This window comes from Natator depressus, chromosome 2 (genome assembly GCF_965152275.1).
Source record: "Natator depressus isolate rNatDep1 chromosome 2, rNatDep2.hap1, whole genome shotgun sequence".
Lineage (NCBI taxonomy): Eukaryota > Metazoa > Chordata > Testudines > Cheloniidae > Natator > Natator depressus.
The window spans coordinates 259,191,329-259,218,142 of record NC_134235.1 but is presented as its reverse complement, the minus strand read 5'-3'; the positions used below and the strand labels follow the sequence as shown (position 1 = coordinate 259,218,142).

General features: G+C 56.8%; 1 protein-coding gene across 1 annotated transcript in view; it reads right to left on the bottom strand.

Annotated features, from left to right (window-relative positions):
- The window catches only part of NBEAL2 (neurobeachin like 2), a 168,536-nt gene that overhangs the window by 42,912 nt on the left and 98,810 nt on the right, over window positions 1-26,814 (bottom strand). The window contains 9 exon segments of the mRNA XM_074946450.1: window positions 1,182-1,301; window positions 4,337-4,469; window positions 6,945-7,525; window positions 11,346-11,444; window positions 13,131-13,214; window positions 18,572-18,655; window positions 23,223-23,329; window positions 24,091-24,397; window positions 26,062-26,147. Coding sequence (XP_074802551.1) covers window positions 1,182-1,301; window positions 4,337-4,469; window positions 6,945-7,525; window positions 11,346-11,444; window positions 13,131-13,214; window positions 18,572-18,655; window positions 23,223-23,329; window positions 24,091-24,397; window positions 26,062-26,147 — 1,601 coding nt within the window.

The following is a 26,814-nucleotide window of genomic DNA, read 5'->3' as shown; positions in this document are numbered from 1 at the left end:
AGAACTGTACTGGCGGTCCCTTGCCCAGGAGATCCAGGGACAGCCTGGAGGCTGCTGTCGGAAGGACCCGCGGAGTGCAGAGGAAACCACGCCCTGTGCCGACCGGTACGCCCAAGCCTCTCCGCCCACGCCCTGCGCTCCGAGGCCGGCACGGCTATTGCGGCACCACCGCTGCATTCGACACGAGGACATCCGCCTGGTGAGATTCGACTACAGGCTGCTGCTCAAATCCCCCAGCGATTCACACCATGGATGCCCTAGGCACCCCGAAGACCATACACAGCACTCCCCACCAGCCAGGCTCTGAACTGCGCTGGTTACCCAGGAAGGGGTTAAACCCAAAGCAGGGAGAGGAGCAGGCCAATGGGGAAAGCCAGCTGGTAGCCAGGTTGAGCCCCTCAAACTCCGAGGGTGGCAAGGCGGCTCAGGAGACAGCGTGACCGGCCGTGCAGGGCGGATGGGCACCTCTCCCGGCGCCATGGGAAGAGACGTGAGGGTGCCCAGGAAGGAGCAACCTCCTGCGCAGAGTTGGGATCAGGCCCTTCCCCCCGAGGGTTTCCTTTATAACTGAGAGCATCCGAGGGGAGTGTTCTCTTGACGCACATCCGCCCAACCTCTCCCGGGCATGGTTGCTCCCCACCGGCAGGAGGTGGGGCTCCATGGCCTGGCATCACTTCATCCAAGGCACCCCCCCCCCGCCACTGCCCACCTGCAGATTCTCAAGTCACGCCCTTCAGATCTGACCTTTACCTGACACGCCTCCCCCAACCCCCGCTTGATCTTTCTCTTTCACCTTCCCCCTTCGACCCTGACGGGGATAAAACCACTCAGCCCGGTCTCAGTTCAGCCCAGCGCTTACTCCAAGTTCAGCCCATGCTTCGGAGCGCTGTCCTAAGCAAGGATGCTTTGCTGAATCGGGCTCAAGTAACCTTCCTCAGCCCTGGCACCCTCAAAAGCGTGAGAGCAGAGCTGCTCTCCCCCACAACCTGCACGTCGCTGTACAGGGGAAGGGCCAGAGGAGAAGGGAACTAAAGAAGTCAGCAGTGGAAAGCCGTGTGGGGGTGGCAGGACAGAGCGTGATCTGTCTGGGTCACCTAGGAGGCGAGGGGCCTGGCCCAGGAGAGCAGGGAGGGGAAGGATGGGAACAAGGCAGCAGCACCCAGACAGTCCCCCCGCGTTACCTCGTTGAGGGAGGGAAAGCGCAGCTGAGCCACCTGCCGCAGCTGCCCGTCTGTATAGATGTTGACCAGGTTCTGGCCGAAGGGCCGGCGGCCGGTGACGTGGACGATGTCGATGCAGTGCTGGAGGAGAGAGCCGGGCAGGGAAGAGTCAGCGCCAGCTTCAACCCTGCCCCTTTACTGACTATACACAGCATGAGCCCAACAACCTGCAAGCACGAGCCCCAACTACGCTCCTTCCCCGCTTCCAAACGCCAGACACTCAGGCTTCCGGATCCCCTCCTCCCAGACTCTCCCCCTGCCAGATCATCAAGGAACCTGCGGCCAGCTGCCCCCAACCCAAGCCATCTCCTCCCGGACTTGGGGGCAGCTCAGGACCCAAGAGGAGCCCAGATAACAGATCAATGGAGGTTTAGCGTCTCAAGGCTGCGGTGGACGTACGGGCAGCCTCCTCTGGGTGGAAGGCACCAGCGGCGTAAGCAAGACCCAGCAGTGCTGCTCCCCAGCACCGCAGGGCAGGGGGTGAAACACACCGTACCCCACTGAAACTGCAGCAGAACGCCAGCCAGAGCCCGGGCTGGGGGGTGCGGTGAAGCACCTCTGCGCTCGGGAAAGGTGCAGTCGGACCCATGATGGCTGCGGTCGGTCCAGCAGCACGGTGCCACCTCCATGCTGGGCGGCTGACTCAGTAGCGGCTCACGGGGAAGAATGCCACCTCCTGAATCTCCCATGCATTGCTCAAGCACCTAGGGCAGAGGTGGGCAAACGACGGCCCGTGGGCCACATCCGGCCCGCGGGACCCTCCTGCCCGACCCCTGAGCTCCTGGCCCGTGAAGCTCGGCCCCCCGCAGCCTCAGCTCACTGCACCGCTGGCACAACGCTCTGGCCGGGGGGGGGGGGGGGGGGCTGCGAGGTCTTGCCGGGCAGCACAGCGGCAGAGCCCGGCCTGACCCGGTGCTCCATGCTGTGCGGTGGCATGGCTGACTCCAGCCGGGTGGCTCGGCTGTAGCGCCGCCAGCCACTGGTGCTCCAGGAAGCGCGCAAGGGGTAGGGGGGGTTGGATAGAGGGCAGGAGAGTTCGAGGGGGTGGTCAGGGGGTGGGGGTGTGGATAGGGAACAGGCGGGTTGAATGGTCCCAGGGGGAAGTCAGGAAGGAGAGGGGGGATTGGATGGAGTTGCGGGGGGCAGTCAGGGGACAGAGAGAAGCGGTGGTTGGATGGAGCAGGAGTCCTGGGGGGGCCATCAGGAATGAGGGAGGAGGTTGGATGGGGCAGTCAGGGGCGAGGGGTCCGGGAGCAGTCAGGGGACAGGGAGCAAGGGGTGGTGGATGGGGCAGGAGTCCTGGGAGGGAGGGCGGGGGGCGTGAGGGGGCAAGAAGTGTGGGGGGGTCAGATAGGGATCGGGCCACGCCTGGCTGTTTGGGGAGGCACAGCCTCCCCTAACCAGCCCTCCATATAATTTTGGAAACCTGATGTGGCCCTCGGGCCAAAAAGTTTGCCCACCCCTGACCTCGGGGCTCTCCAAAAAGGTCTCCCAGGCAAGCGCTGGTACGGCTCCACCCCGAGCAGCTTGGGGGAGCCTGTCAGAGACACGCTCGCAGCCCAAGTACGTACAGCTGCAGTGGGAGCAGTAATAGGGATGCTGCACTGAACAGCCAGCTGCTCGTTTTCAAGGCAGACCTGACACTGCAGCAGTGTTTATTTCAGACAGACGTTTGCTAGTGTAACCCACACACCTGCTGGGTGCGGTGTTCTGTCCCGGCTAGTGGCACCCAGACCACACAGAGAGAGAGAGAGAGAGAGAGATATTAATGAGTTTGCTCTACAGCCTTCGTTAAGAGCCAGTTGGCTTTTAGCTCACGCGGTAGAGGCTCAGGCACTAAGCTCCAGAGGTCCCAGGTTCGATCCCGCCCGCTGAAGCCTGGGGTCTGTCGGCGTTACACCACGATGTGTCTGCAGGTCTCAGAGCTTTCAGTGAAGGCACTGGGAGTCAGATCCTAAGAATGACCGTACCAGGCCCAACTGATAGTCCCTCTGGACCAGTATCCCATCCCAGAGCTTCAGGGGGAGTGTACAGAACAGGGCAATTTTGGAGAGATCCATCTCTGCCTTCCCCTCCCAGCTTCTGGCAGTCAGAGGTTTAGGGTCACCCCGAGCATGGTTCTGCTTCCCTGACCAGCTTGGCTAATGGCCATCGATGGACCCTATCATCCACGGATTTCTCCAGTTCTGTGGTGAACCCAGTTATGAACCTTCCCGTCTGTGACCGTCAGCAAGTTACTTCACCTCTGAGCCTTACTATCTCCTTGTATAGAGGGGAAACCAAGTCTGATCTACTGCCCTGAGTGAGGCACTAAAGAGACCCTGGACTACTGCTTCCTGAATTGCATGTTCCTGTTTGCTGCTGTCTCACTCCACCTACAGACACCAGCCTGAGATATGGTCCGGTGGAGGGGGTACCGGCCCCAGGACACCTGGGTTCTATTCCTGGCTCTGCCACCGATCTCCTGAGTCGCCTTGGGCCAGTCACTTGCCCTCTGCTGCCCCTGCCACCCGGTGGCTGTTTGGACTGTAAGCTCTTTGTCTCTCAGTCCATGCACACGCAGCACTTAGCACAACTGGGCCCTGATCTCTGCTGCGATTGCTAAGCGCGATCCTAGCAATTTGCATCCTGATCATCATGTTGTCTTCATATCAGGTGCTGCCCCCACGTTTAAATAGGTTGGCCTCAGTCTTTTGGGGGAGGGGAGGAGGATCCCCCCCAGTGACGAAAGGGCTCAGAGGAAACCCACGGCTGTAACTGCAGAGCAGAGGGTCACTGCGTGACACGAACAGCCTGTGGATTCAGAAGAGATGCAGGAAACGCTAGGGCACATGGGCAAAGGGCAGAATTCTCTGGCACCTCCAGTACAGCCATTGCAGGGGCTAGTTTTAAAGTAGGCCGGACAATACCAATCAGATAGACCCAAGTCACATTTCAGGGTGTATGCTGACCCCACCCCCCTGTGGCCAAGTGAATTCGAGAATGTCACAAGCAAGATGAAGACTTGATGGACCAACTCATCAGGTAAGGCCAATGGAAGGGCATAGGGTCACCAGAACAGAAGGCACGGGAATGAAAGGGGATGTCCCATCCCAGCGTAAAGGGACACTACTCACCCATGCAGAATCGTTGAAGGTGAAGTCCGGGAGCGCCACCGTCATATACTCCTTCTTGGTGCACACTGCCACCACCAGCATCCCGTCGGCTGTGAAGAACGCCTCGAAGCCGGTGCCGCTGGCCGTGAAAAAGCTGCAGGGGGGAGTCAGAAGGAGGAGGGAGGACCGTGACTTCGGGGTTAGAAGCTGGCCCGAGGCCCTGGAGGCCAGAGGGAGAAAGTGGAAGGGAACAGCTGTGGGAGGTGTGTGAACGAACACACCGCTGGAAGTAAAAGCCTGGAGGACAGTCAAACCGGCAGAGAGAATGGTTACAGACAGCTTGGGGTGGGAGGGTCAAGTGAATCACTGAAGGATGAAAAATCAGACAGATGGGGATGATCGGAATCAGACTCTGAGCTCACAGTAAAGCGAAGATGATCAAGATACAGAACAGGAAGGGAAGGAGAAAGACACCAGATGGGGTTCTTACATTCTCCTCGAGGAAGGCTACCTGCCGTGCTCAGAAGGGGATTTAAAGCACGAGTTCTCCCAGCCCTGGATGCAGGGGGAGCGACTGAGACCCGCTGGGCATTAGGCACCAGTCTAGCTTCCTTTGCGAAAAGCTGACGAGCATGGGCGTCGGGTGGAGACCCCTGCTGGGGAGGCTAGCCCCCGTCTCTGCCGCTTCTGCCCACGCCCTCCCCATGGTCGGTGCCCCGAGATCCCCTGCTGCCCCCCCCCCGCCCGTGGCCGGAGCCCCAAGCCCCCCCACAGAGGAGCCCCAGGCTGGCCGAAGCTGCACCACGCCTCCCCTCCCCGGACCCAACCCGCCCAGGGTGAAAGCATCTGTTAGAAGACGCTTTTGATATGCCCCATGCAGGTTCCGGGGTGCCTGAAGAGGTGGTATGTGCCTCAGCTGTCCCAGAATCTGCACGCGGCATAATAAAGCAAAATCTTTGCCACCAAACCCCACAACTGGGGGTCCCCTGGCCGGGGGTCCCCTGGCCTATTGTACCCACCGCCCATGCTGACCAGTACTCAAGGGGAAGTTTCTACGCCCAAGTGGGGTTTTACTTCACCCTGGGCTCTGAGAGTCAAGCTGGGTTCTTCTCATCCCATGCATCACCACCAGTAATAAAGGATCAGCACTCCAAGTTAGAGCCGCGACCCTGTGGTCTTCAGATTCTGCCCAAAGCTGCACCGTGCACCCCTACTGTCAACGCTTGAGCTGCACAGGTGGGACAGACCTGAGTTTGGCCTGGCTGGGGCTTAGCTATCAATTCTGCTGTAAGTATTTGTCTAGCCTCCATCACACTAGTTTGTGAGCACCTCACAGAACCAGATCTATCATATGGTTCTGCATTAGTAGGAGCATTGCCAGCAGATCGAGGGACGTGATCATTCCCCTCTATTCGGCACTGGTGAGGCCACACCTGGAGTATTGCGTCCAGTTTTGGTCCCCCCACTACAGAAGGGATGTGGACAAATTGGAGAGAGTCCAGCGGAGGGCAATGAAAAGGATTAGGGGGCTGGGGCACATGACTTACAAGGAGGCGCTGAGGGAACTGGGCTTATTTAGTCTGCGGAAGAGAAGAGTGAGGGGGGATTTGATAGCTACCTTCAACTACCTGAAGGGGGGTTCCAAAGGGGATGGAGCTCGGCTATTCTCAGTGGTGACAGATGACAGAACAAGAATCAATGGTCTCGAGTTGCAGTGGGGGAGGTCTAGGTTGGATATTAGGAAAGACTTTTTCACTAGGAGGGTGGTGAAGCACTGGAATGCGTTACCTAGGGAGGTGGTGGAATCTCCTTCCTTAGAGGTTTTTAAGGGCCAGCTTGACAAAACCCCTGGCTGGGATGATTTAGTTGGTGTTGGTCCTGCTTTGAGCAGCGGATTAGACTAGATAACTCCTGAGGTCTCTTCCAACCCTAATCTTCTATGATTCTAAGAGGGGAAGGTCGGGGGCAATCCTTCCTGGGAAGGGTTGGAAGGACTTGAGCCCGTAAGGTCCCATGAGGCTGATGGGTGACCTCTGGTAAGCTTAGCTGTGTGTGGTGGGGGGTGTTCTTGATTGTGTTCCATAAGTTTTCCTTGTCATGCTTTCACCTCAAGAATAAATGTGCTTGCTCGGAAAGGGCTGGGAACTTAGAGCTGCTGGCAATACACTGTTCATAGCCTGTTCGGGGATATCAGAGCGTAGGAAGGGAGCTGTGCAGCCTGGAAAGACCCCGCTCGGGAGGGAGACATGGGTCTGTACCAAACGCGGTGATGGCTGAGGAGCCGGGAGCTGAGAAAGGGTACTCTTGCTAGACCACGAGAGGAAATACAGGTGCAGTTGTCCTGAACGGCGACAGTCACCGCTTGTCAACACAAACTGCCGTTTCTAGGCAAGATCCTACGATAAAGGAACCCAGCACTTCCACAAAGCGGACCACAGTAACGACTCAGTCACCTAAATAATTCAAACTAGTCAAATAAAGGTGTGAGGCAACAGCCTTCCATTCTTAAAACTGTGTTTGTTGGCTGGCTGCTTTCCAAACTCCAGGGATCTACAACGGGTTTCCTGTTCGCATGAAAGGAAGGGAAGGAGGCAGGTGGACACAGCCCACTCCCCTCCACACGCCCTACCTGTATAGCTGTTTCCGCTTCAGCCTCGTAGGCAGATCCGGCAAGGCTTCGGGCTCCTCGTTCAGACAGACCCAGGCGTGGAAGGCAAAGCCACTCCCGGGCCATTTCTGGATGGCTGGCACCATAATTCCAGCCATGCTTGGCATCAGGTCAAAGTATTGCAGTGCCCTCTCAGACTGGTCCTTCCTCGCCATGCCAGAGAGTGCCCGGATGACCAGCGTGGTATAAGGGTGGGGCCCCTTGCCGGGCTCGGTCCATAGCAGCCTGATGAGCTGGCGGAGCTCCTCCGGCCGGATGGAGAGGCTGCCCAGCACCTGCAGAAGGTAGATGAGGTTTTTGGAGCACTTCCGGTCCAGCTCCTGCTCAGCGCGCAGGGTGTCCAGGAGGCAGCTGACCATCCCTGCCTTGACGCAGATCACGCGGCTCGGCAGGGAAGCGTCGCAGATCCTCTTCAGCCAGTCGGACAGGAACACCTGCAGGTCCCGTGACTTCAGCTCAGGGAGCCACGCGATGAGCATCAGCAACGGCTGCTCATTGCGGATGAGTCGGACGGGGAAGGCGCTGTGGTCTCCTTCTACTGCCTGGCGAGACAGAAGCCACAGGGTCACGTCCCTCGGCCGAAGGGCGTGCCAGCCACCCCCCCACTGCCCTCCGGCGGGGTCAGCACCCGGCCTGCTCTGCGCTCAGCCCACGGACGGGCCACCGGGGTCAGTGGTACTTGTGCTGCTGCAATGCATCATGGGGCATTCCAAACCACGGAGAACGCCATCCCACCACGCACGGCAGCATCTGCAGATGACTAGTGTGCTCCCAGTATACGGAGACGCATGCTAAAGGGGAGGACACGTGACCTCCCCCCACCACACGTGTCTCCCCTGCCCAGGGGCTGCAACGTTCTCCTTGCCCCATGTTACTTGCTGTGTGTGTGGGGGGGCCTCTCGGTCCTCCTCTCCCTGTGCCCCCCCGTGCATGTTCTTCTGCCTCCCAGCCAGGCTCCCTCAGGCAGAAGCAGCTCCATCCCGCTCCCCTCCCAGCTGCCAGGGAGAGCAGCTGAACGTGCTGGGGGAGAGGTGCAAGGAGAGAAGGACAGCGCTCCTCTCCTGCCCCACCAATCTAGGGGGGCACTTGACACCCCCCCCTCGTGCTCCCCTACACGTCGCCTCTGGCGGTGTCTATGCACAACTCCACACAGACTGGCATGTGCAACACACCAAGGCTCAGCTGAGAACCAGCTGGGCATGTAGGTCACGTGCAGCCAGGGGTGGGGTGGGAGGTGAGAGGGGCATACAAAGGTAAGGGGGCTGGGCCAGTGGAGGAGAGGGGTGTGAGGCTCCCACCAGCCCTAACTCATCACCAGCTGTGGAAACAACACCTTGCAATCCCAGACACCACCAGGGTAGGTGAGCTGCTCTGCCCACAGGACCCACGTGACATTCAGCATGTGGTTTGCCCCTGTCCGGAGGCTGGTTTATGAGCTAGCTACTGCTGCCCTGATACTGGAATTTTGGCTCAGGCATTAAAAGGCCGGGAGTTTAGATCCAGAGGTCCTTGGTTCAGTCCCTGCACCCGAGCCAACCAGGGGCATCATTGCACTGTAGAAGGAATTCAATTATGGATGAATTCCCCCTCCCACCCACTGTGTGTGGAAATATTTTATCAGCCAGTTAAGACTTCTGGACAAGGCAACACCCAGACATGTGGCCTGGGTGCCAGGAAAAGGAGCTGATGCCCCCAGAGTCCATCTGCAGCCTCTCTCCTGGTCAGTAAGAAGATCGGATACAGGCTGTAAGCATGTATCTGTGCACTTAAGGGTGAGATGCAAACCAGCATCCTCTAGAAATGACATCGCTCAGATGACAGGACCGAGGGGCTGTGAATGCCCCAGAATTGCACCTCTGGAGTCCTTCTGAAGACACAGAAATGGCTTTGCTGCTTGGCAGCTACATCCATTTATTCATTATTTGCATGGCAATAGTGCAGGGGCCCCAATCCTGGATCGGGGCCCCCCACAAACCGCTTCACTCATGGTTTGCAAGCAGAAAGCTCTCAATGGCTCCATGGATGTCCGTTCCCATCAGACCTAGATCCTTATTAACGTCACCCTTCATGCCCCATCCCCCAGTGCCACAGGCCCCCTGGCGTGCTTTAATTCCTCTGTCCCCAGGGCTGTGATGAAGCAGCTGCTTTTGAGGAAGCCAAGTGCTGCGGATGATGGCATTGCTTGAATGGACGTCAAAACTGCAACCGAGACATCCCATAACTTGCAAATGAAGAAATAACCTTTCGTGTTTCTAACACGAGAACTCTGCTGCCTTATCATTGTCAAGGCATCTTCCCCCAGCAAGGCTTTCTTCCTGCCCTTTGCATCTCCAACTGTCTTGAGCTGAAAGCTAATTAAGGGAAATGACTCATTCTGCGAGCTCCCCCTCCTCTGGGACCTAGAGTAATCGGGTCTCTTCCGTTGAAGGCAGAGAAATCTTAACCTGATCTCTAGCGGGAAAGCCAAGGGCTATGCCTGACCCACTGCACCCAGAGACAAACTAACAGGTGGAACAGACACCTCATTTGTATTCCTTTGATTGTACTGGGGCCCTTTGCGCATGTCTAGGGCCCTACCAAATTCACAGTCCATTTTACGGTCATAGGAGTTTAAAAATCAAAATTTCTTGATTTCAACTATTTAAATCTGAAATTTCACAGTGGGTCCTAACCCAAAAAGGAGTTGGGGGAGGGGGGTCCGCAAGGCTATAGTGGGGGGGGGGGGGTTGCAGTACTGCTACCCTTACTTCTGCGCTGCTGCTGGCGACGACGCTGCCTTCGGAGCTGGGTGCCCAGGCAGCAGCTGCCGCTCTCCGGCCGCCCAGCTCTGAAGGAAGTGCAGAAGTAAGGGTGGCAATACTGTGATGCCCCTAAAATAACCTTGCAATCCCCCTGCAACTCCCTTTTGGGTCAGGACCCCCAATTTGAGCAGCACTGGCCTCCCCCGTGAAATCTGTCCCGTATAGGGTAAAACCACACAAAAGACCAATCTTCACAGTCCGTGACGGGTTTTCATGGCCGTGAATTTGGTAGGGCCCTACTCATGCCGCAGGGAGCAGTACCATCTCACGGACATGGCCCGGGGCTCGGAGGCAGGAGATGGGTTCTATCCTCAGCCATCTTGGGGCAGCTCCAGGTCCCTTAATGGGTATAACTATTCTTAGCTGCCTTCGATCTCTACCTGTGCGACGCTGGAAGATTACGGCTCTGCAGCTGGCCGGGTCGGTTCCAGCTCGGGCGGACACACGCATGGCTTTTGTTGAGTTAGCAGGCTAACAACACGAGTGTCGCTGCGGCAGCGTGGGTGGCAGGATACATACCTAGGATGCCAGGCGGGATCATGCTAGGGGCAGCTAGCCCATCCCGCCAGGACTACGCTTCTACCTTTAGCGCACTAGCTCGATTAAAGCTAGCGCGGGTACATCCGTCTGAGCTGGAACTCGTACCTGCAGCTCGAATGTAGCCATACCCTCTGGCAGAGTCCAGCCCAGGGCCTGCGAACGCATGTAAACCTGCTCGGAGAACAGCCCCCAGGCACACGGGCATGCGTTCTGGCCTACGCTGCCTTGGTTCCAGGGCGTGCTGGAAACGAGGGAGCTGCCTGATTCAATGGCACTGGGAGGCTGGGCTCCCTGCACTTGTGGTTTCATGGGAAAGAGCTTTTCCTCGTGGTGATCCGCACTGAGGATTCCTGATGCGCTACACAATGGTGTGTTTGTTGTGAGTTTCATTCCCTATCATGCCCTCGATCTTCAGTGCAAGGACACAGCTGCAGTTACTCACCCGGCTGGTTTAGCGCACAAGGCAGGGACGGAGCGGAAAGGCACAAAACAGACCACAGGTCAGCAAACATGGCACTGCCCTCGCATGGGCCCAATTCCCACCTGGCTCCAAAGGGGGCTTGCAAAAGACAGACTATAAAAGGTCAGGCCCAAGGAATCACAACCACTGTACTGGGGAGTGAAGAGGGACCAGCAAAGGACTGTGCTCAGTAAGGAAGGAGAACAGCTGCATTTTATTACTTCACTGGGCTGCATGTGAGAAAGCACATGGGCCGTAATCCATGTGTCCCTCCCCCCCCCCCCCCCCGACTCTAGCAGTCCTGCAATTAGCAATAGCCCTGGATGCGTCGCCAGCAACGGGGATTGAACTCAGGACCTCTGGCTCTAAAACCATCAGCCTCTACTGGCTGAGGCAAAGGGCCAGGCTGAGGTAGTACCCGATTCAAGCCTCTAGTCATGGCCTGGCCACACAGCAGTGTTGTAGCATCCCCGGCCCCGCCAATCCCGTCTGGGGAACGGGACGCTTGGGGCCGGGCATTGCAAAGCCATGAGCCGCCCCGCAGCAGAGCTCCGTCTTTACCATGTCCAGAAGCTCCTCGAGCAGGTGGGCGGTGGGTTGGCTCTGGCTCCTGAAAACTTCGTACAAGTGGGAGTAGCCGATCCTTTCTTTGAACACCTCCTGGAAGCAAGACACGTGTCCATGTTAAGAGCATGCCCTGGCCCCGTACACCCAAGCGCAGGGCAGGGGTGACGGACAGGGCGTGGAACCGGGACACATTCAAAAGGGTATTTTTACTTGAACTGGAACCAAACTAAAACCATACGTTTGTCCTATCTAGGACCTGAACTGAAAAAAAATTGGGGTTACCAGCTAAAATAAAGGGTCTGCGTACTTTAAGATCAATATTAAAAAAAAAAAAAAAAAAAAAGGGACTGATCTTATTGTCATTATTAAACAACGAAATAACCAGCAGCCCTGTGCCGACTCCCAGAAAGGCCTTGCCCCTGTATGATGAGATGAGAAGGAGAATAGAAGTAGACCAGCCCACAAGAGTAGGGAAGGAGAGGAGACGCTTGGGGAGCTGCCTGCACAGGACACGTTGCTACGTAAAAGGCCTGCTCTCTGGTCCCAAAGGTTAAAATAACGCCTCAAGCCTCCTCCCACCACCTGGGGCAGCTCCTCCCTCCAGGTGCCCCACTTGAGGCAGGGCCCAGGCTCCAAACTCCGATTTATTCCTTCACGGCAGAGGCCCAATATGAAAGAGCAAATATTAGCAGATGCTGTTTTAATTTGCTCAAACTGTTCTTAACAAAAAATAATAATCCCGTTGATTTGACCAGGCAAAGGAAAAAAAAAAAAAAACCACCAGGAAACTCACGTAAAGTTAAAAAAATAAATGGTTAAAAAAAAAAAAAAAGGTTTCAGTTTTAAGTTTCAACTCGCTTTTTTCAATGCACTTCCACGCTGACTGGAATTTGATTGGAACTGGTCCAAACTGGTCACCGTTACCGTTTTTCGGTGGCTTGATCCGGAACTGAACCCGAACACACTGAATACAACCAAACCTGAGCCGAGCCAAACCAAACCCAGGTCCGACTCCGTGAATGGGAGTTAAAAAACAGCCACCTGGTAGGATTTGTTCAAAGCCACTCAGAAGGGTGTGTCTACACGGCACACTCCCGGTGGCATGGAGCATATATATAGCTGTGTTGGGGAGCGTGCAGCCTAAACAGCACGACTTAGGTGAGTAGAGTCCAGACCCACCAGAACCGTAGGGTACGTACCCTGCACGACTCGCTACGCTCTCAAACGGTGCCTCTCCAGCTACACTTTTCCCTTTTTCTTTTTTTAAAGCAATGTAGTGTCCTGCTGCCTACCCGCTGCCGGACCCTTTCCCCATTACCTGTCCCCACCAGAGCCTTTCACTGCCCCCACGTAGCTACACACTGCAGCATGCACGCCGCCCGCGTTCCACTGCGGCGTGTCGCTACATGGACCCTACACGCTGCCGCCAGTGTAGACAAGGCCTAGGAGCCCACTGAATCGTGTGGCGATTCTTCACCGAGCTCTCAAGTCCAATCCTAGGGCCTCATCCTATAGACGCTTCTTACCAGGTGCGGTGCCGTTGAAGCACTAGTCGCCCAAACTCCCAGAAACACGGACAGCACTTGGTCAAGATCACCCAGCAGGCCAGGGGCAAAGCCAGGATTTGAACTCAGGTCTCCCAAGTCTTAGTCCAGTGTGCACAATCCACTTGCCAAAACTAGCTCCCTTTCCACCTACACGTTTCATCGCACTCCCCCATCACTGCATCCTCACAACCAAGCAGAACCCCAAAGGGGGTCGGGCCTCCCCGCTTCTTACCTTGGCCGACGGCGAATTGCTCATGATGGAGGTGAGCACTCTGATGGCATGAACCGTGATGGCGTCGGAACTGCTGTCGAACACCTAAAGACAGGGGAGAAAGCGAGTGACGATCATGTGGCGACCCCGGCCTATTAAAATCCGCTGGACTGGCAGGCCAATCTGTCCCCGTTTTCACAGCTCCTCCAAGTCAAGCCCTGAACTACAAAGTCACACCGGGAGCTTCTGAGCAGAGAAGAGCTTCAAGTCGGGTCAGGTCGCGTTGGTAGCTGCAGGGCTGACAAGCACACTCGTGTACCGGTGCAAGATCCGAGCTCAGACCCTCTAAGCCGCTGACAGCCTGAGCAACCACAGGAGCTGCGGCTACCCGGCACCTCAGAGAAATCAGAACGTGAACCTTTTGCTGTCCAACAGGGAGCTGCCAGGCTTTTTCCTCTCTTTGCATGGCATCGGTGATGGGGAGAAACCACCAGTTCACTCAGCCTCATCCCTGAGCAAACCCGTCTGGCCACAGGCAGGTGGGACAATCCTCGTTCTGCAGATGCCAAACTTTTCACCCCTACTTACCCAGAGCCACCAAAGGAGCTGGGGCTATAGGACGCCTAGGATCAGATAGGAGAGAGACCCATACAGTGCCACAGCTGTACCTGACCTACAGGAAGGAAGGGTCTCATGTCCCCTGCCCCACCTGAATCCCAGGGACTAGACTCTCCTTGGCAGGCAGGATTTACGGCTGCAGGTTGGGGAGCATGCTATTTATTTGAGATAACCCCCACCTCCCTCACCAAACTTTGGGAGAATCCAGACTCCAGATGTGGGGCTCAGATCCACCCTTTTAATATTAAACTCTGCAGGTCACCGCTAGGGACCGCACGGTAACGCGCTCCTTGAAGGCAGACACCCGACGGGTACAGGAGATGACCACAGGGTAGCGGGGTCGTTCCGTGCCCCCGCCTTCATCTGCTGCTTTAGCTTGCAAAGAAATTCAGTCCAACCGGGCCTTGCCCCTCAGGGCAGATCCATTCTCCCTGGGGCTGTTTAAGGCTCCTAGGGGGCTAGACCGATGGAAGACCATTAACCAGTAGGGGCTGGGAAGGAAGAGGGAATGGACCTGCCTTTAATCCAGGCTCTGTTGTGATCCTGAGATCCCTTCGGGGGCAGGGGAGATTCAGGGGGCTATTCCCAGGTTGGGTCTTTTCCCCTACAGGGGCGGCTAGATAGTGGAGTGTGGTCTGAGAAAGATGCACAGAAGCACCAAGAGGAAACATCTGGAGGACAGAACGAGCAGGGCCCTGCCAGACAGAGCGCAGGGCATCCCTGGATGATGCCCAGCAGAACCAGAGAGGGGACAGCAGGAAGAGGGGTAGATAGAGGTACACAAAGCTGCTGCCTCCAGGACCACAGGTAGTTCCTGTCATTGGCCACACCACCCCGGAAGAGGACAAGCCAGACATCGGAGATTTCCTGCACCCGCTGCCATGAGCAGGGGTTTGACTTCAGTGGGGGCAGGATCCCAGCCATGGGCCAGCTAAGGAGGGGAGTGGTTCTTCGTGGAAAACGCCGCCACTGCTCACAGGTCAGCCCCGGAAGGGAGGTTTGTGCCCCGGGATCCGAGGCCTAGGACTGCTGGAGCCTCCGGGGCATTTGAGAAGGGAGGTGTCGGAGCAACGCGGCTCCACGTGCGAGCGAGGGGCAAAACGGGCAAACGCCACCTCCGTGTCCTGGGCTCAGCTTTCCCTTTTCTCCACAATCTGGGGCAGGGTCGCCGTGCCCTGAGACCCCGCCCCCACCCTTCCTGTGGAAAACAGCCACCCCCCAGCGAACGCTGAGACATGCCCCCGGCTTTCAGCCTCCTGGCCCAATGCTCCATTGTGTCCCTTTGTTTATCAAGGCTTTAAAACCCCAGCTCAAACCAGGGTGGGGGGGGGAGGGGGAGGGGAGAACCTCTATTAATTTTCCCTTCTGCCCAGAAGGGACAGGATATTTCTGGTAAGAAAGAGGGAGACTGGGTCAATTCCAGGAGTCTAATCTTTTGGACTGGCGGCTTTTCCTATCCCTGCAATAGCCAGGGCCGTTCAAGATGCAACGCCCAGCGACCTGTAAAATAAAGATCGGTGCACCCAAGTAGCAGAGCTTACATGGAGTGACTACGGCCGTCCCCCATCTCAGAGCCGTAAGGGACCCTCCCTCCTACGAGATGCAATGGAAAGGGGACCTGTCATGCCTTGCATGCAAACCGAGGCTGGGTTGCCAAAGCGCCACTACCGAACAGTGCAGGAAGCAGTACTGGGGGGCCACCAAGCCGCGGCAATGCAGGGCTTGGAGGGAAGGGTCTGGTGACGGGAAGGGTCTGAAACAAAGACAAGATCCCACTCAAACCAGGAGACGCTGATCAAGTGAATCAGTGCGGGGTTCCCCTGGCCTGTTCATCCGACCTGGGTCATTCCCCCATAGGCCCCCCTTCAGGGTCTCAAACACTTTTGCTCAGCTCACGCCCAAGGAGGGTTCTGCAGACCTCCAGCGGCCCAGAGGCATAAACAGATCAAGAGGTCCCCAGGCCAGCTGGTTAGGGATTGTTCCCACCCCGTCCCAGAAGCATGCGAAGGTGGAGGAGAGAGAGGGCTAGCCTCAGAGAACTCCTTTTCGGTTGAGCTGTGCAAGGGTTTCTCTGGCCCCACCCACCCTCAGCCTGGGGAAAGCCACAAAACCTGCTCCCAAGATGCGCATGCATGTTGCAAACATGGGAGAAGTATAAAACCAAACGACAAGCTTTCCCGCAGATGCCAGCAAGGAGCCCGGAAGGGAGAGGGAACATTTTACGGCTCCCTTGGTTTTCTGTAATTAAATTGTATTGTGAGCCACCAGCTGTTAATACCTCTCAGCTGTTCCATCTGGCCAGGCCTGCCTTCCTTTGTTAGGAGATTATCTTTGCTCCCTTCCTTGGGAAGGACAGTCTAAGTGGCTTCTCCCGGAAGGTGCCGCTCAATTTCAAAGCCAGAAGAGCCTGTCTGCCTAGGCCCAGCCCCCAGCTTCTGAAAACCTCTCTTGGTTCCCTAGCTACCAAGCTGATAAGGAAGGGGAAAACGGGAACACAGGTCAGAGCCTCCCACCGAGGGGGTGGGGGGAGACTCCATCTACTGCTAAAAAAAAAAAAAAAAAAAAAAAATACATGTCAAATCTCGAATCAGGAACAAGGCCAGGGAGTGTGTGAGTGTGTGTGTGTGGGGGGACGCCATTTATAAGCACAGGCTGCAGGAGAATTACTCCAGGCCATTCACGCAAGGGGGCCCTTAGAACTAGGAGGGGACAGACACCCCCCCCCAATCACTCAATAGCCCCAGTGGGGGAGCAACCCAAGACACCTAGGGGCAACTGGCGTTAACTGCCAGCGCTACACTGATTTCAATGGAGCGATGCCTGTTCACCCCAGCTGAGGATCTGGCGCGTGCTCTGGATTATTTCTCCTGAACTGCAGTGCCCCAAGTGTCTGGGTTTCGAGGGGAGGAAGGATGGACCTCACTACAGGTTGGTCCATTTTAGAAGATGTTCAATTCGACATAACATTTGGATGGGGCGTATTCAATGCAAAGGTGGATTTTACGGGCCGGATCCTGCTGGGTTCTCTGCGCCTCTCATGGCAGTGCTGCACACCCGTCCACCCCCACGGAAATCGGTGGGATTCGCGGACGCTTGGCACCTTACAGGTCTGGGCCCAGCCTTCCTGACAACACCGCTTGGAAATCTACTCCCAGGAGGACACCAGGGTTGCAGGCTTGACGGCCGGCAACCTGATGGGCTTTGGTTACTTCAGATATCCCCTTTCTAAGCCTCCATGGAGCCTGCCCTCCTGCGCCCCAGTTGCCACGCGCCTGGAAGGCTGAGAAGCATGTAACAGCGAGCCCTCGCTGGACGGCTCTCTTGGATCCAACGGGCGACCGCGCTATCCCCCCTTCCCACCCCCGCAGGCGAGCCAGGACGTATTCAGAGCGACGGACGAGAGACTAGCTCGACACGCACACACACACACACGTGATTGGTGCAGGCTCATTCCCAAAGTGCCATCACCTTGCACAAACCAGGGATGTCAGCGCCAGGGATGTCCAAATGGAACGGTGGATTCCCCCCCCCCCCCGACCCCATATTTTAGCCTCTGAATCTATCTTCTGTCTTAAAAAGAGACAGGGGAAGACAGCAGGGTAAGTAACTGCTCCAACGTGATGCCCCTTGGAAAGCATCTGCTGCTCCCTTTCCTATGCTATTACACCCGGGAAGGAAGCCAAGAGCGGGTTCAAAGAGCCTTGCAAAGCCATCGGTGAGGTGAGGTGGCTGGGTTATTTCCTCACCTAGCCGTGGGGTACAGGAGACCTTCCTTGGGCACAAGACTACGGCAGGGGCCAGTCGTGCTGTGCCATCATAACTTAAAATCCACCCTGGCTCCCAAAGCAGGCACTGAAGGGCCGGCAGGATGGGGAGGGGACAGGATGGCCTGGCGGGGAAGTCACTGGACTGGGACCCAGGAGATCTGGGTTCAGTTCAGCTCAGATTGGCAGTGACCTTGGGGAAGGATGGATTGCCTTCCTCTGGAGTGCAGGGCACTTGCTAGGGTTCTCTGGGTATCTCTGCCTTTGCAGGGGCATCGGGCACTAGTGCACCTTGGTCCCCAATAGTCTATGCTTGTGGCCCATCATAGTCTAGTCTCCTGCGGACTGTGATACTTCGGTCTCATTTCAGTTTTGGTTGGGTGTGCTGATGGGAGTGGCCCGTGTCATGCTAGAGGCCAGAGCAGATGATCTGGGGGGCCCTTCTGGCCTTGAACTTCATGACTGACTCTCGGACTCCATGCAGCACTCTGCCTCAGTTTCCCCATCTGTAAAGAGGGGAGGAGAATACCGGCCTGTCTGTCTCGCTCCTAGGCCTGTTGGGAGGCACTACAGTACTACGGGTGGAGTGCATCCATAACTGTCGGCTCTGCTCGGAGATCTAGTCCCGGTCTGTGTGCAGGCAAAATTAATTTTAGCGGGGCGGGTGAAGGGCGAGGTTGTATGGTTTAGACAGGGGCCTGCCAGGCACCCACCTCACTCCATTGCCAGCCCCTGGGGCTACACCTCAGTTTCCCCATCAGTGCCAAGCCCTTGGGGACGGAAAGCACCAAGCAAAGATAAAATCTCACCCTCCATTCTGGATGCGCAATCCCTACCCAAGCCAACGGGCACTGGGCCGGCTCAGGTCCTATTTTCCTTCCCACCTCTAGCTGGATGGTGCAGGGTGAACTTGCCTGACAGCTGGGCGCAGAGCCACGGGCAAAAGTGTCCCCTTCCCCTCCCCCCTCCTGGGTTTGACGGCACTGCTGACATCACCCAGTTTGTTGCAGCGGAAAAGAAATTAACGAAAGCAGCCAGAGCCCGAGTGTTGCCCTGGCCGCCACCAGTGACGTGCAATACCTTCTGGACATCGCTCTCGGTCAGTAAGCGTGCGGCGAGCTCGCTCCCCGTCTCATCCGCTTTACGCGCCCCGCTCACGTAGAGCTGTCGAAAAGGGGGTCAGAAAAGCTTACGTCAGCCAAGGAGGAGAGAGAGAGAGAGGGTTAAGCACACAACGGACAGGCACACCTAGGAGCGCAGGAGTAACCAGCTGGGCTTTCAACTCCTCTGCATCATCGCTGGGACACAGCTCCAACCTGGGCGCCCCCCCAGAGCCAGAGGGTGCAGGGGTAGCGCCCGGGGGAAAGACACTGTCCCCTGCAGGCCCTGGATCAGGTTCTGAACTCTGGTCCGCAGCCTGCCTCTGACATATGGTTTGTGAAGTCTCGTCTCTGCACCATCAGAGCAGCTGGCATTTCTCCTGTGCACTAACTTCAAATGGCAGGGTAGAGCCTGGCTGGGGGTGGGGGGCAACAAGGCAGATCCTGAAATCTTAATGCTGTGGGAGGATTGTAAAACAGCCTGGTGGAAATTGTTCCTGGGAACCAGCAATGGAGCGTTCCCCTCCAGGTCACTGACCCAAAGGCCTCCCGGGTAAGTAGCGACTCAGTAACCCCCGCTGTCAGCAGGTCAGTGGCATCTCCGAAGCGAGTTAGGGGGGGAATCTGAATCCAGCTCCTACTGAGCTGCCATGCACACCACAGAGACCGCCACCGGCACCTTTGCCGTCCGCCTCTACGGCGCAGACCAGAGACAAGGAATGTGGATGGGGCAGCATGTGCGTGGGGAAGCCTGAACTCTTCCAGTCTTGGTCGCGGGGATAATACAGGGCTCCCCAATTTAGAGCGTCAGTCTGGCCCCATTGACCAGCCTGAATCAATTTGCTTTCAAGAACCGGATTGTCATTGTCTTCTCTGGCTCTTCCAGTACGGTAAGGCTGGGCAGAAACCAGCGAGGATCAGAGGAATCGGAATGCCTTGTAAAAAAATGAGTCTCGCTCTGTGCCAGGTTCCAGGGCTCGGTCTCTGTCCTAGCTTTTGGGGGACAGAGGAAGGAAAGATGGTCTCATCTAGGGAGCAAAGATCAGGACACAGGAAAAACAGGCCCTTCTCCGAACTATCAGCAGTGAGGTTCTTCTCTCCACGGTGACACCAGCACAGCACCAGAACCATTCCACTGCAATCAGCGTAACTGAGCTCTGAAGCCAGCGGGGGAAAGATGATGCATCACTGTTTGTAGCAAGGCAGCAAAGCCTCTGCAGGAAACTTCCCCCTGCATGGCCCACCAGCAGATGAATGCAGAGGCACTGGGTTCTGGGGCTGGCGCACTGAGGGGGCAGCAGTGCGTTACTGGGAAGGGAAGATCGGGGAACCCCGGAGAGCAAGAGGGGAGGAGGAATCACGTAGGGATCTGCGGAAGGAAGATCAAAGGGAGACGGTTACAGGAGGCTGCTCAGCACAAATGGGGACTTGGGTCGCCTGCTAGGGTGCCCATATAACGGTCCCGAAAGCAATCTGGAGTCAAAGTGACGCAGCCAGTCCGCGAGTTGCTAGGTAGAGCTGGGGGCAGATGGGATCGGAGAGGAAGGACAAGGATACGTGGACCAACACCTCACGTTGCCATCCTGCTTTCCTCCCTCGGCCACCGGAGTCACGACTGAGCGGCACTGAGCCCCCCAGGAGCACTGGAGAGTAGCCTGCTCCTTGCTTTGAAAAAGCCCATGGTAAAAGTTGGCCGGTATAAGTTACCCTCCCCTGCTCCCACGTCTCCCAGCAGCAGCCTGCTTCGGACAGAGAGTAGCCAGCAGCTCCTCGCTCAGCGGCAGTTCTGCCAAGGACAAGACCGGGCTGCAATTTCCCCGGCAACGGCCGCAGCTGGAGATGACAACAGATGACGGAGAGAGGTGGAAAAATCTTGTTAGCATCCCCGAAGATTGATCCCGCGGGCCTGGGGGAGCAAGGAGCAGCAGGGAGCAGAGCACCATTTAATTGCACTTGATTCTCTGAAAGAGTCTGGTCGGGAGCTCTGAGCCACAGCCAGCACGGGGCTGCTCGTCCTTCGGAGAGTCCTCCTAGCTGGCTGCGTTCAGGGCTCTTCTAAACACCTCCACTATCACCGGCCTGCGGGCCTGTAGCACCCTGGCAGATACTCCGAGCACGCCCAAGACAAGGTGGCGGCTGCTGCAGACACATGAGCCTGTGCCAAAGAGGTCGTGTAACATGCGCACTATTCCAGCCGTGCTGGGACAAAGGGACACCTGGAGGGCACAAATGAGAGAGGCGGGACCCGATCACAGCACCGGGAGTCAAGAAGTCCTGAGATCGCATCCTTCCTCTATTGCAGGCTGCCTCCGTGGCCTCCGACAAGTCACTCCCCCTCTCTGCCTCACCCTGCCCTCACCAAGACCCTTAGAGCAGGGTTATGCCACCATCTATCCCCCTGCCAAGGGCTGATTACTGTGTATGAAGCCCATCACAAAACATACAGCTCCAAGCACCCTCTTCAATAAGGTGAATGGCTCTGGACCCCCCCCGCGCTAATCCGTTAGCTCTCCACCACCGGTGGCCAAGATCCAGGGCTGCGGCGCTCATCGGCGCGAGCGACGTTCTGACAGGTGGGCTCCCGGGGCTGGGAGCGTAAGTTCGGAAACACTCAGAACGGACGAAAGCCCGGGCAGGGCTGCGAAGGGCTCAGAACGCCCCCCCGACGGCCTGGATTTTAATAACGGAAGAAGTGCTGGTTAAGGGAGTGTCGCAGCTACTCCTTAATGTATTTGAGTGCCTGCCTGTCTCCCCCCCCCCAATTCCAAGCCACGTTCACCCGCACATCTTTGCCTGTTGCAAGGCACCCTCGCATTTGCCACAGAAGCAGCTTCAGGTGTAGCTTCTTGTAGATCTAGGAATCTACTTGGTACCATGGCCAATTGCAACCTCTCCCAGGGAAAAGACACCCTCTCTTCAGCTGCAAGCGTTTGCAACAGCAACCACTGGTGGTCACTGAGATTCAGGGTTGGCCCGAGCGGCACCTTGTTGGTTGAAGCTGCTGAACGAAGAGCCCCCCTGGAGCGCCTGTTTTTGAAGAGAGGGAGCCGAAATGCGCTCTCAATGCCAAACGTGGGCAGGGGGCACCTGGCGGGGGCACACACGCGTGAACAGTGCGTGTTCCGAGCCACCACTCCGGTCAATGCCGTAAATGGGAAAATTCCAGCCAACCCACACCTGGTTTGTTTAAACCGAAGTTAAAAATAACACACAGGCGAGAGGGAGAGCAAGATTGCAGCAGGGTCCGGCTTTCGGTTTGTTACGAATGACTGTAAATCTTCCTTTTGTGTACAAGTGAGGATTTAAGGGGTTTTCCAGGCAGAACGAACACACGCCGGGCCAAAGCCAGGCCTGCGTGTTCTCCCTGGACTTGGAAACTGCAGCGAGATGGATGAACGGACGCAGAGCTCCTGCGTGGAGGGAAGCACTGTATGCCACGCAAACTGCTGGGCCACAAAGATCTACTGCAGCAGGACAGACTGCACAAAATGAAGAGCAAAGATGATGTCTTTTTTCCTTTTCCTTTTTCTTCAAATTAATGGTGAGATGAATAAAAAGTGACCTCCAAATAAAGCCAGGTGAATCAACTACAGGCATCTGGGCTGGAACTCCGGGTTCCGATTAGAAATGGGAGTGTGGCAGCTCCATACCCTCACCCATCGCATTTCCAGGGCAAACCCGCTCAGTAAGCAAGTTAACAGATCTTTCCCAATTGTCTGCTCTGCACATGCACCCTGGGGATCAAAAACCTAGCTGGGCTCTTTCCACCTCTTCCATTAGCAACAAGTAAGAAAGATCCTGAAATTAACACACAAGGCCAAACACGGGATCAACTTTCACGTGCCATGACACGTGGCCACTTCTAGGGTGTGCTGGTTACCACCACACAGGAACACTACGCAGCAGCTTAGGACAGGAGGCGAAGGATGCTGATCGCAAGTGAAAATACTCAAGGAGCTTAGGGCCCTGCTGGAGTTTGGCCAGGGCAGCAGGGTTGACAGTCCTACTCCTGGGAAAAGTGGACTGGAATCTTGAATGTGCACTGGTGGTCAGGACCTTAGTGTAAGAGGAACAACGCTGGCAGCACAATAACGGTGAGGTCCCGTGTGCTGTAGTAGCCTCTCAGGATGCTAAGTGGTGCACACGCCTAGGAAACCAGTCTCCCAGCATGCAAGCCGAATGACAAAACGCAGATCTAGGGTGAAGCTGAAGCTACAACCTACACGCAGAGTGGGTCCGGGTGGATGTGCAACACAGGAATTACGGACTCCTCTTGGAGAGGGCACACAATCCAGAACAACGGCCGCTCCGCTTCCTCGTCATTAGCTGGCTGATCTATTGTACTACAGCATGACAGACCTGGATCTTCGGGGGTGGGTGGGGGTGGGGGTTCTGACTCAAGAGACGGTTAATGGCTTCTGGGGGACGAGAGCAGCCCAAAGTCAACAGCTCAAGTTCCCGCAGAGTGCCTGGCTCATTCCGTTACTTCTACCTGCCCGGTATTAGAACAAGTCTCCTTGCTGAGACCAGCCCTGAAGCTTAAGGACCCGATTCAGGTTTTTCCAGGTAGGAGGACACTCGGAGAGGTCCCTCCCTCGCCGCCTGCGACCCGAGAGCACCGGGGAGCGTACCTTGCTGTTCTGGATCAGACGGATGATGTGTTCGAAGCAGTTGTTGCTGAGGAACATGGCTTGCAGGACTGGCCGGTCGCCACAATTCAGCATTTCTGGAATTGCATCTGAAGGTGAGAGGAAGAGAGTCATCCATCAACACAAGCCGATAGGGGAGCAGCGTCTGAGCCTCGCTCCATGGCAGACTCGTGGGGAGAGGAGCAGAAATAAGGCCCAAGGGCCATGCAAGTGACACCCAGGAGGCTGGGACTATCTAGCACTCCCAATAGCTGGGTTAGCAGGCTGCACACGACCCACCCCCAGAGCTCCTGGGGGGACAAAAGGGAATTTGGGAAGTGGCAGGTGCCTAATTTCTAGCAGGGTACAGAGATCGTCCTCTCCTCCCAGAGAGGTGCCCAGTGGAGAGAGGCAGTCACTTTAAGAGGCCAGATGAATGGCTAGGCCTTGCCTACGTCAGGCAGCATTGCCTCGGTCAGCACCAGGGGCCCGCGAGCTGGTGCTGAGCCCAGCATAACAGCAGGTGAAGAAGAGACGACACGTGGTTGAGCCCTCCTCTGGCAGGGCTAGCCAGGGTGGTTAACACCCGGTGGATAGCCATGTCCGGTCTTCACTAGCCCTCCCAGCAGCGGCCGAGCCACACTGCCCTGGTGCCCTGGGAGACAGAGCAGCCTGCATCGCCCTGCTCGGGACTACGGGACTAACCCCAGGGACAGCCTCATCTCATTCCACTACCCCAGCGGCTCCCATCCGCGTGGTGCACGGTCAGGGAACCGTACCCATCTTGTGCGGGAAAAACTCGCCACCCCAGAGCCCTGTCCACCTCCCCACCCCCCGAACTCCAGGCCCAGCTCCTCCCAGAGCGACCTACCCAGCATGTTCACCCTGAGAGCAATCATCCCCTCCTCCCAGCGAGTGGCCTGAGAGCCTTCCAGAGAGGCCATGGGCTGGTCTGAGTTGAGGACCTTGAAGTAGCTGTCCAAGATGGTCCTGATCTCCACCTTGCGCTGGCCCGGGCTGCTGGCGTGCAGGATGTGAATCATTCCCACCAGGCTCTTCAAGGTTAGCTGCAGCAGCTTGGGGTCCTTGGTGTCTCCATTCCGTGGGGAGCACCACTGTCTGAGCACCAGCATGAGGGCCTCAACGGAGGCCGGCGTGATCACCTGCAGGGCGTTTTGCTGTCGGAACCAAGCAGCCCCGTTAGATGGCGCCCCAGGAAACCAAGCCCAGACCAGACGCGGGCAGGGGCTTGAGCCCAGATTCTCAGACCCACGGTGGGGATCACGCCAGCACGCTGGGCCTTGCGCAGAAACGCACCCACACCGCGCTCAGCAGGCTCACGGGCTGTGCGATTCACGCACAAGGCGTTGGGAATCTGGGCTTAAGCAGGTGCCAGAGACTCACCCTCTGCAAGCACAATCTAGCTTCCCGCAAGAGCGCTGGACCACGTGGGACCGGGGCTCATCTGTCTAATGCTCAAGGCTTGGGTCTGTCCTGCAAATGCTGTCCAGTAGAGGGCAGTAACGCAGTCAGGGTAAAAAACCATGGGATCACGTCGCCCTCTACTGGCTGCAGCCTACAGGGAGGAAAGCAGAGTGGGGATGGGGAAGAAAAGGAGAGAACAGGAGGACGATAGGAAGACTGAAGGAAGGTATCTGCAATATCTGGAGTGCACCCACTGCAAATCCATCTCAGACAACCTGTGCCCCACAATCCCTACCTCCCCCCTCTTGTATTCCTAAAGCACCAGGAGCTGCCATAGGCTCCTCCCAGGACCCAAATCCAAGCGGTGCTCTCATCTCTTCCCGCATCACCCTCCCCACCAGTAATAAAGATGTGGTGGATGGGACGAGAGACCCAGACCCACGGGGCCCCGCAGGGTGAAGCGAGGCCAGACACCGGGAACGCTTGTTTTCAGCCCTACGCTCAGCAAAGGCAGGATTCCGAATGCCCATCGGGGCAAGTGTGTCGACATGACATATTGCATTTTTCATCCCTAGATCACACAGGAGGATCGGTATCATTATCCCCATTTTATGGGCAGGGAAACTGAGGCACGGGGAGAGAACGTGACGGGCCCCAGGTCGCACAGCAGGTCTGGGGCAGAGCTGGGAAAACGAACCAGGTCTCCTGATTCCCAATCTAGGGCCCTTATCCATTGAGCCACACTGCTTCCAGGTGGCTAAGTATCGGTGTCACAGTCTCTCGGGGCCTGAGCCCCGCACCTGTAAAATGAGGATAACATCCTCTCCCTCCCTCCATCTAGCCTGGCTGACCTGTGACCGCATCCGGGCAGGGACTCTCTATATGTGCGTGCAGCACCTAGCACAATGGGCCCCGATCTTGCTGGGGCCCGTAAGCGCTGCTGCCATAAAAGTATTTTCCCCCTAAAACAACACAAGGGACATTTAAAGGCAGCACTGGCTCCTGTGGGGCTTTCAGGCCAGCCGAATGCAGCCAGCTGCACATTGCACCTCCCCTGCTCACAAAGAACATCCCACCAGGTGGGGGGCGGCAAGTGGGGGGGAGCATACAACAGGAGACAAATGCAGAAGGGATCCAAGCAGTTTGCTTTTATGTCCTAGAAATGTGGGGCTGGAAGGGACCTTGAGAGGTCGCCTAGTCCAGCCCCCGTACCCTGAGGCAGGACCACAAAAAACCTACACCATCCCCGGCAGGTGTTCGGCCCCCCTGTCCTTAAAGATCTCTGGGAAGGGGTGTGGAATCCCCATGCTTGGTTATCAGACATGGCCACGCCCGCTTCCCCGCCCACCTCTCCCTCCCCAGGAGCGGAGCTTGGCTTTCAGGAAGGAAGGGACCACAAGGGCTAGGGATGAGTTACCTTGGCTCCAGAGATAATGGCTCCAAAGAGGTGGATGAGTCGCAGCTGGAGAGCCTCAGGAAGCTGCCCTTCATCCTGAAAGCTCCCTGCAGAGGGCAAGAGGGGAGAGAAGTTTAGCCTGTCAGCCGGAGACTAAGCACCTATCTCTCGGGGGGGGGGCGGGGGGAGGGGCAGGGCTGATTCAATGCCTGCTGAAATCAATGGAAAGACTTCCCGGGGATTTGTATCAGAATCTGTGTCACTTGGTGCCTCAGTTTCCCCATCAGTAAAGCCATGATGACACAGCTTCCTTTCTCTGCTGTGTCTATTTAGACTGTGAGCTCTATGGGAGAGGGACTGGCTCTCACTGGGTGTGTGTTCAGCGCCTGGCACAACACGGCCCTCATTTGGGTTGCCCCTCTAGGCGTTACCACACTACACATCATAAATAGTAATTTAGGGCACACTCAGATCACCTCCGTGTCTCCAGAGGTGAAGCAGCCCATGCCAGCTAGGATGGGGAGCTAGTGGTCCTTGGGAGACCAAGGATTTGAGTCCCATTTCCATTTTTGCCACTGACTCACCGCGTGCCCTTGAGCCTCAGTTTCCTTATCTGTAAGAGGAGGCTGACACAGCTTTCCCCTCAGCTCTTCACTCACTATTTGGAAAGCTCACCCCCTGCTCCTTGGCTGGAAGATGCTACTGAAGGGCAAACATGCTCTTATTTAAATCGATCTTAGGGAACATACGGGAGGGAGCCCGGCCCGTGCAGGG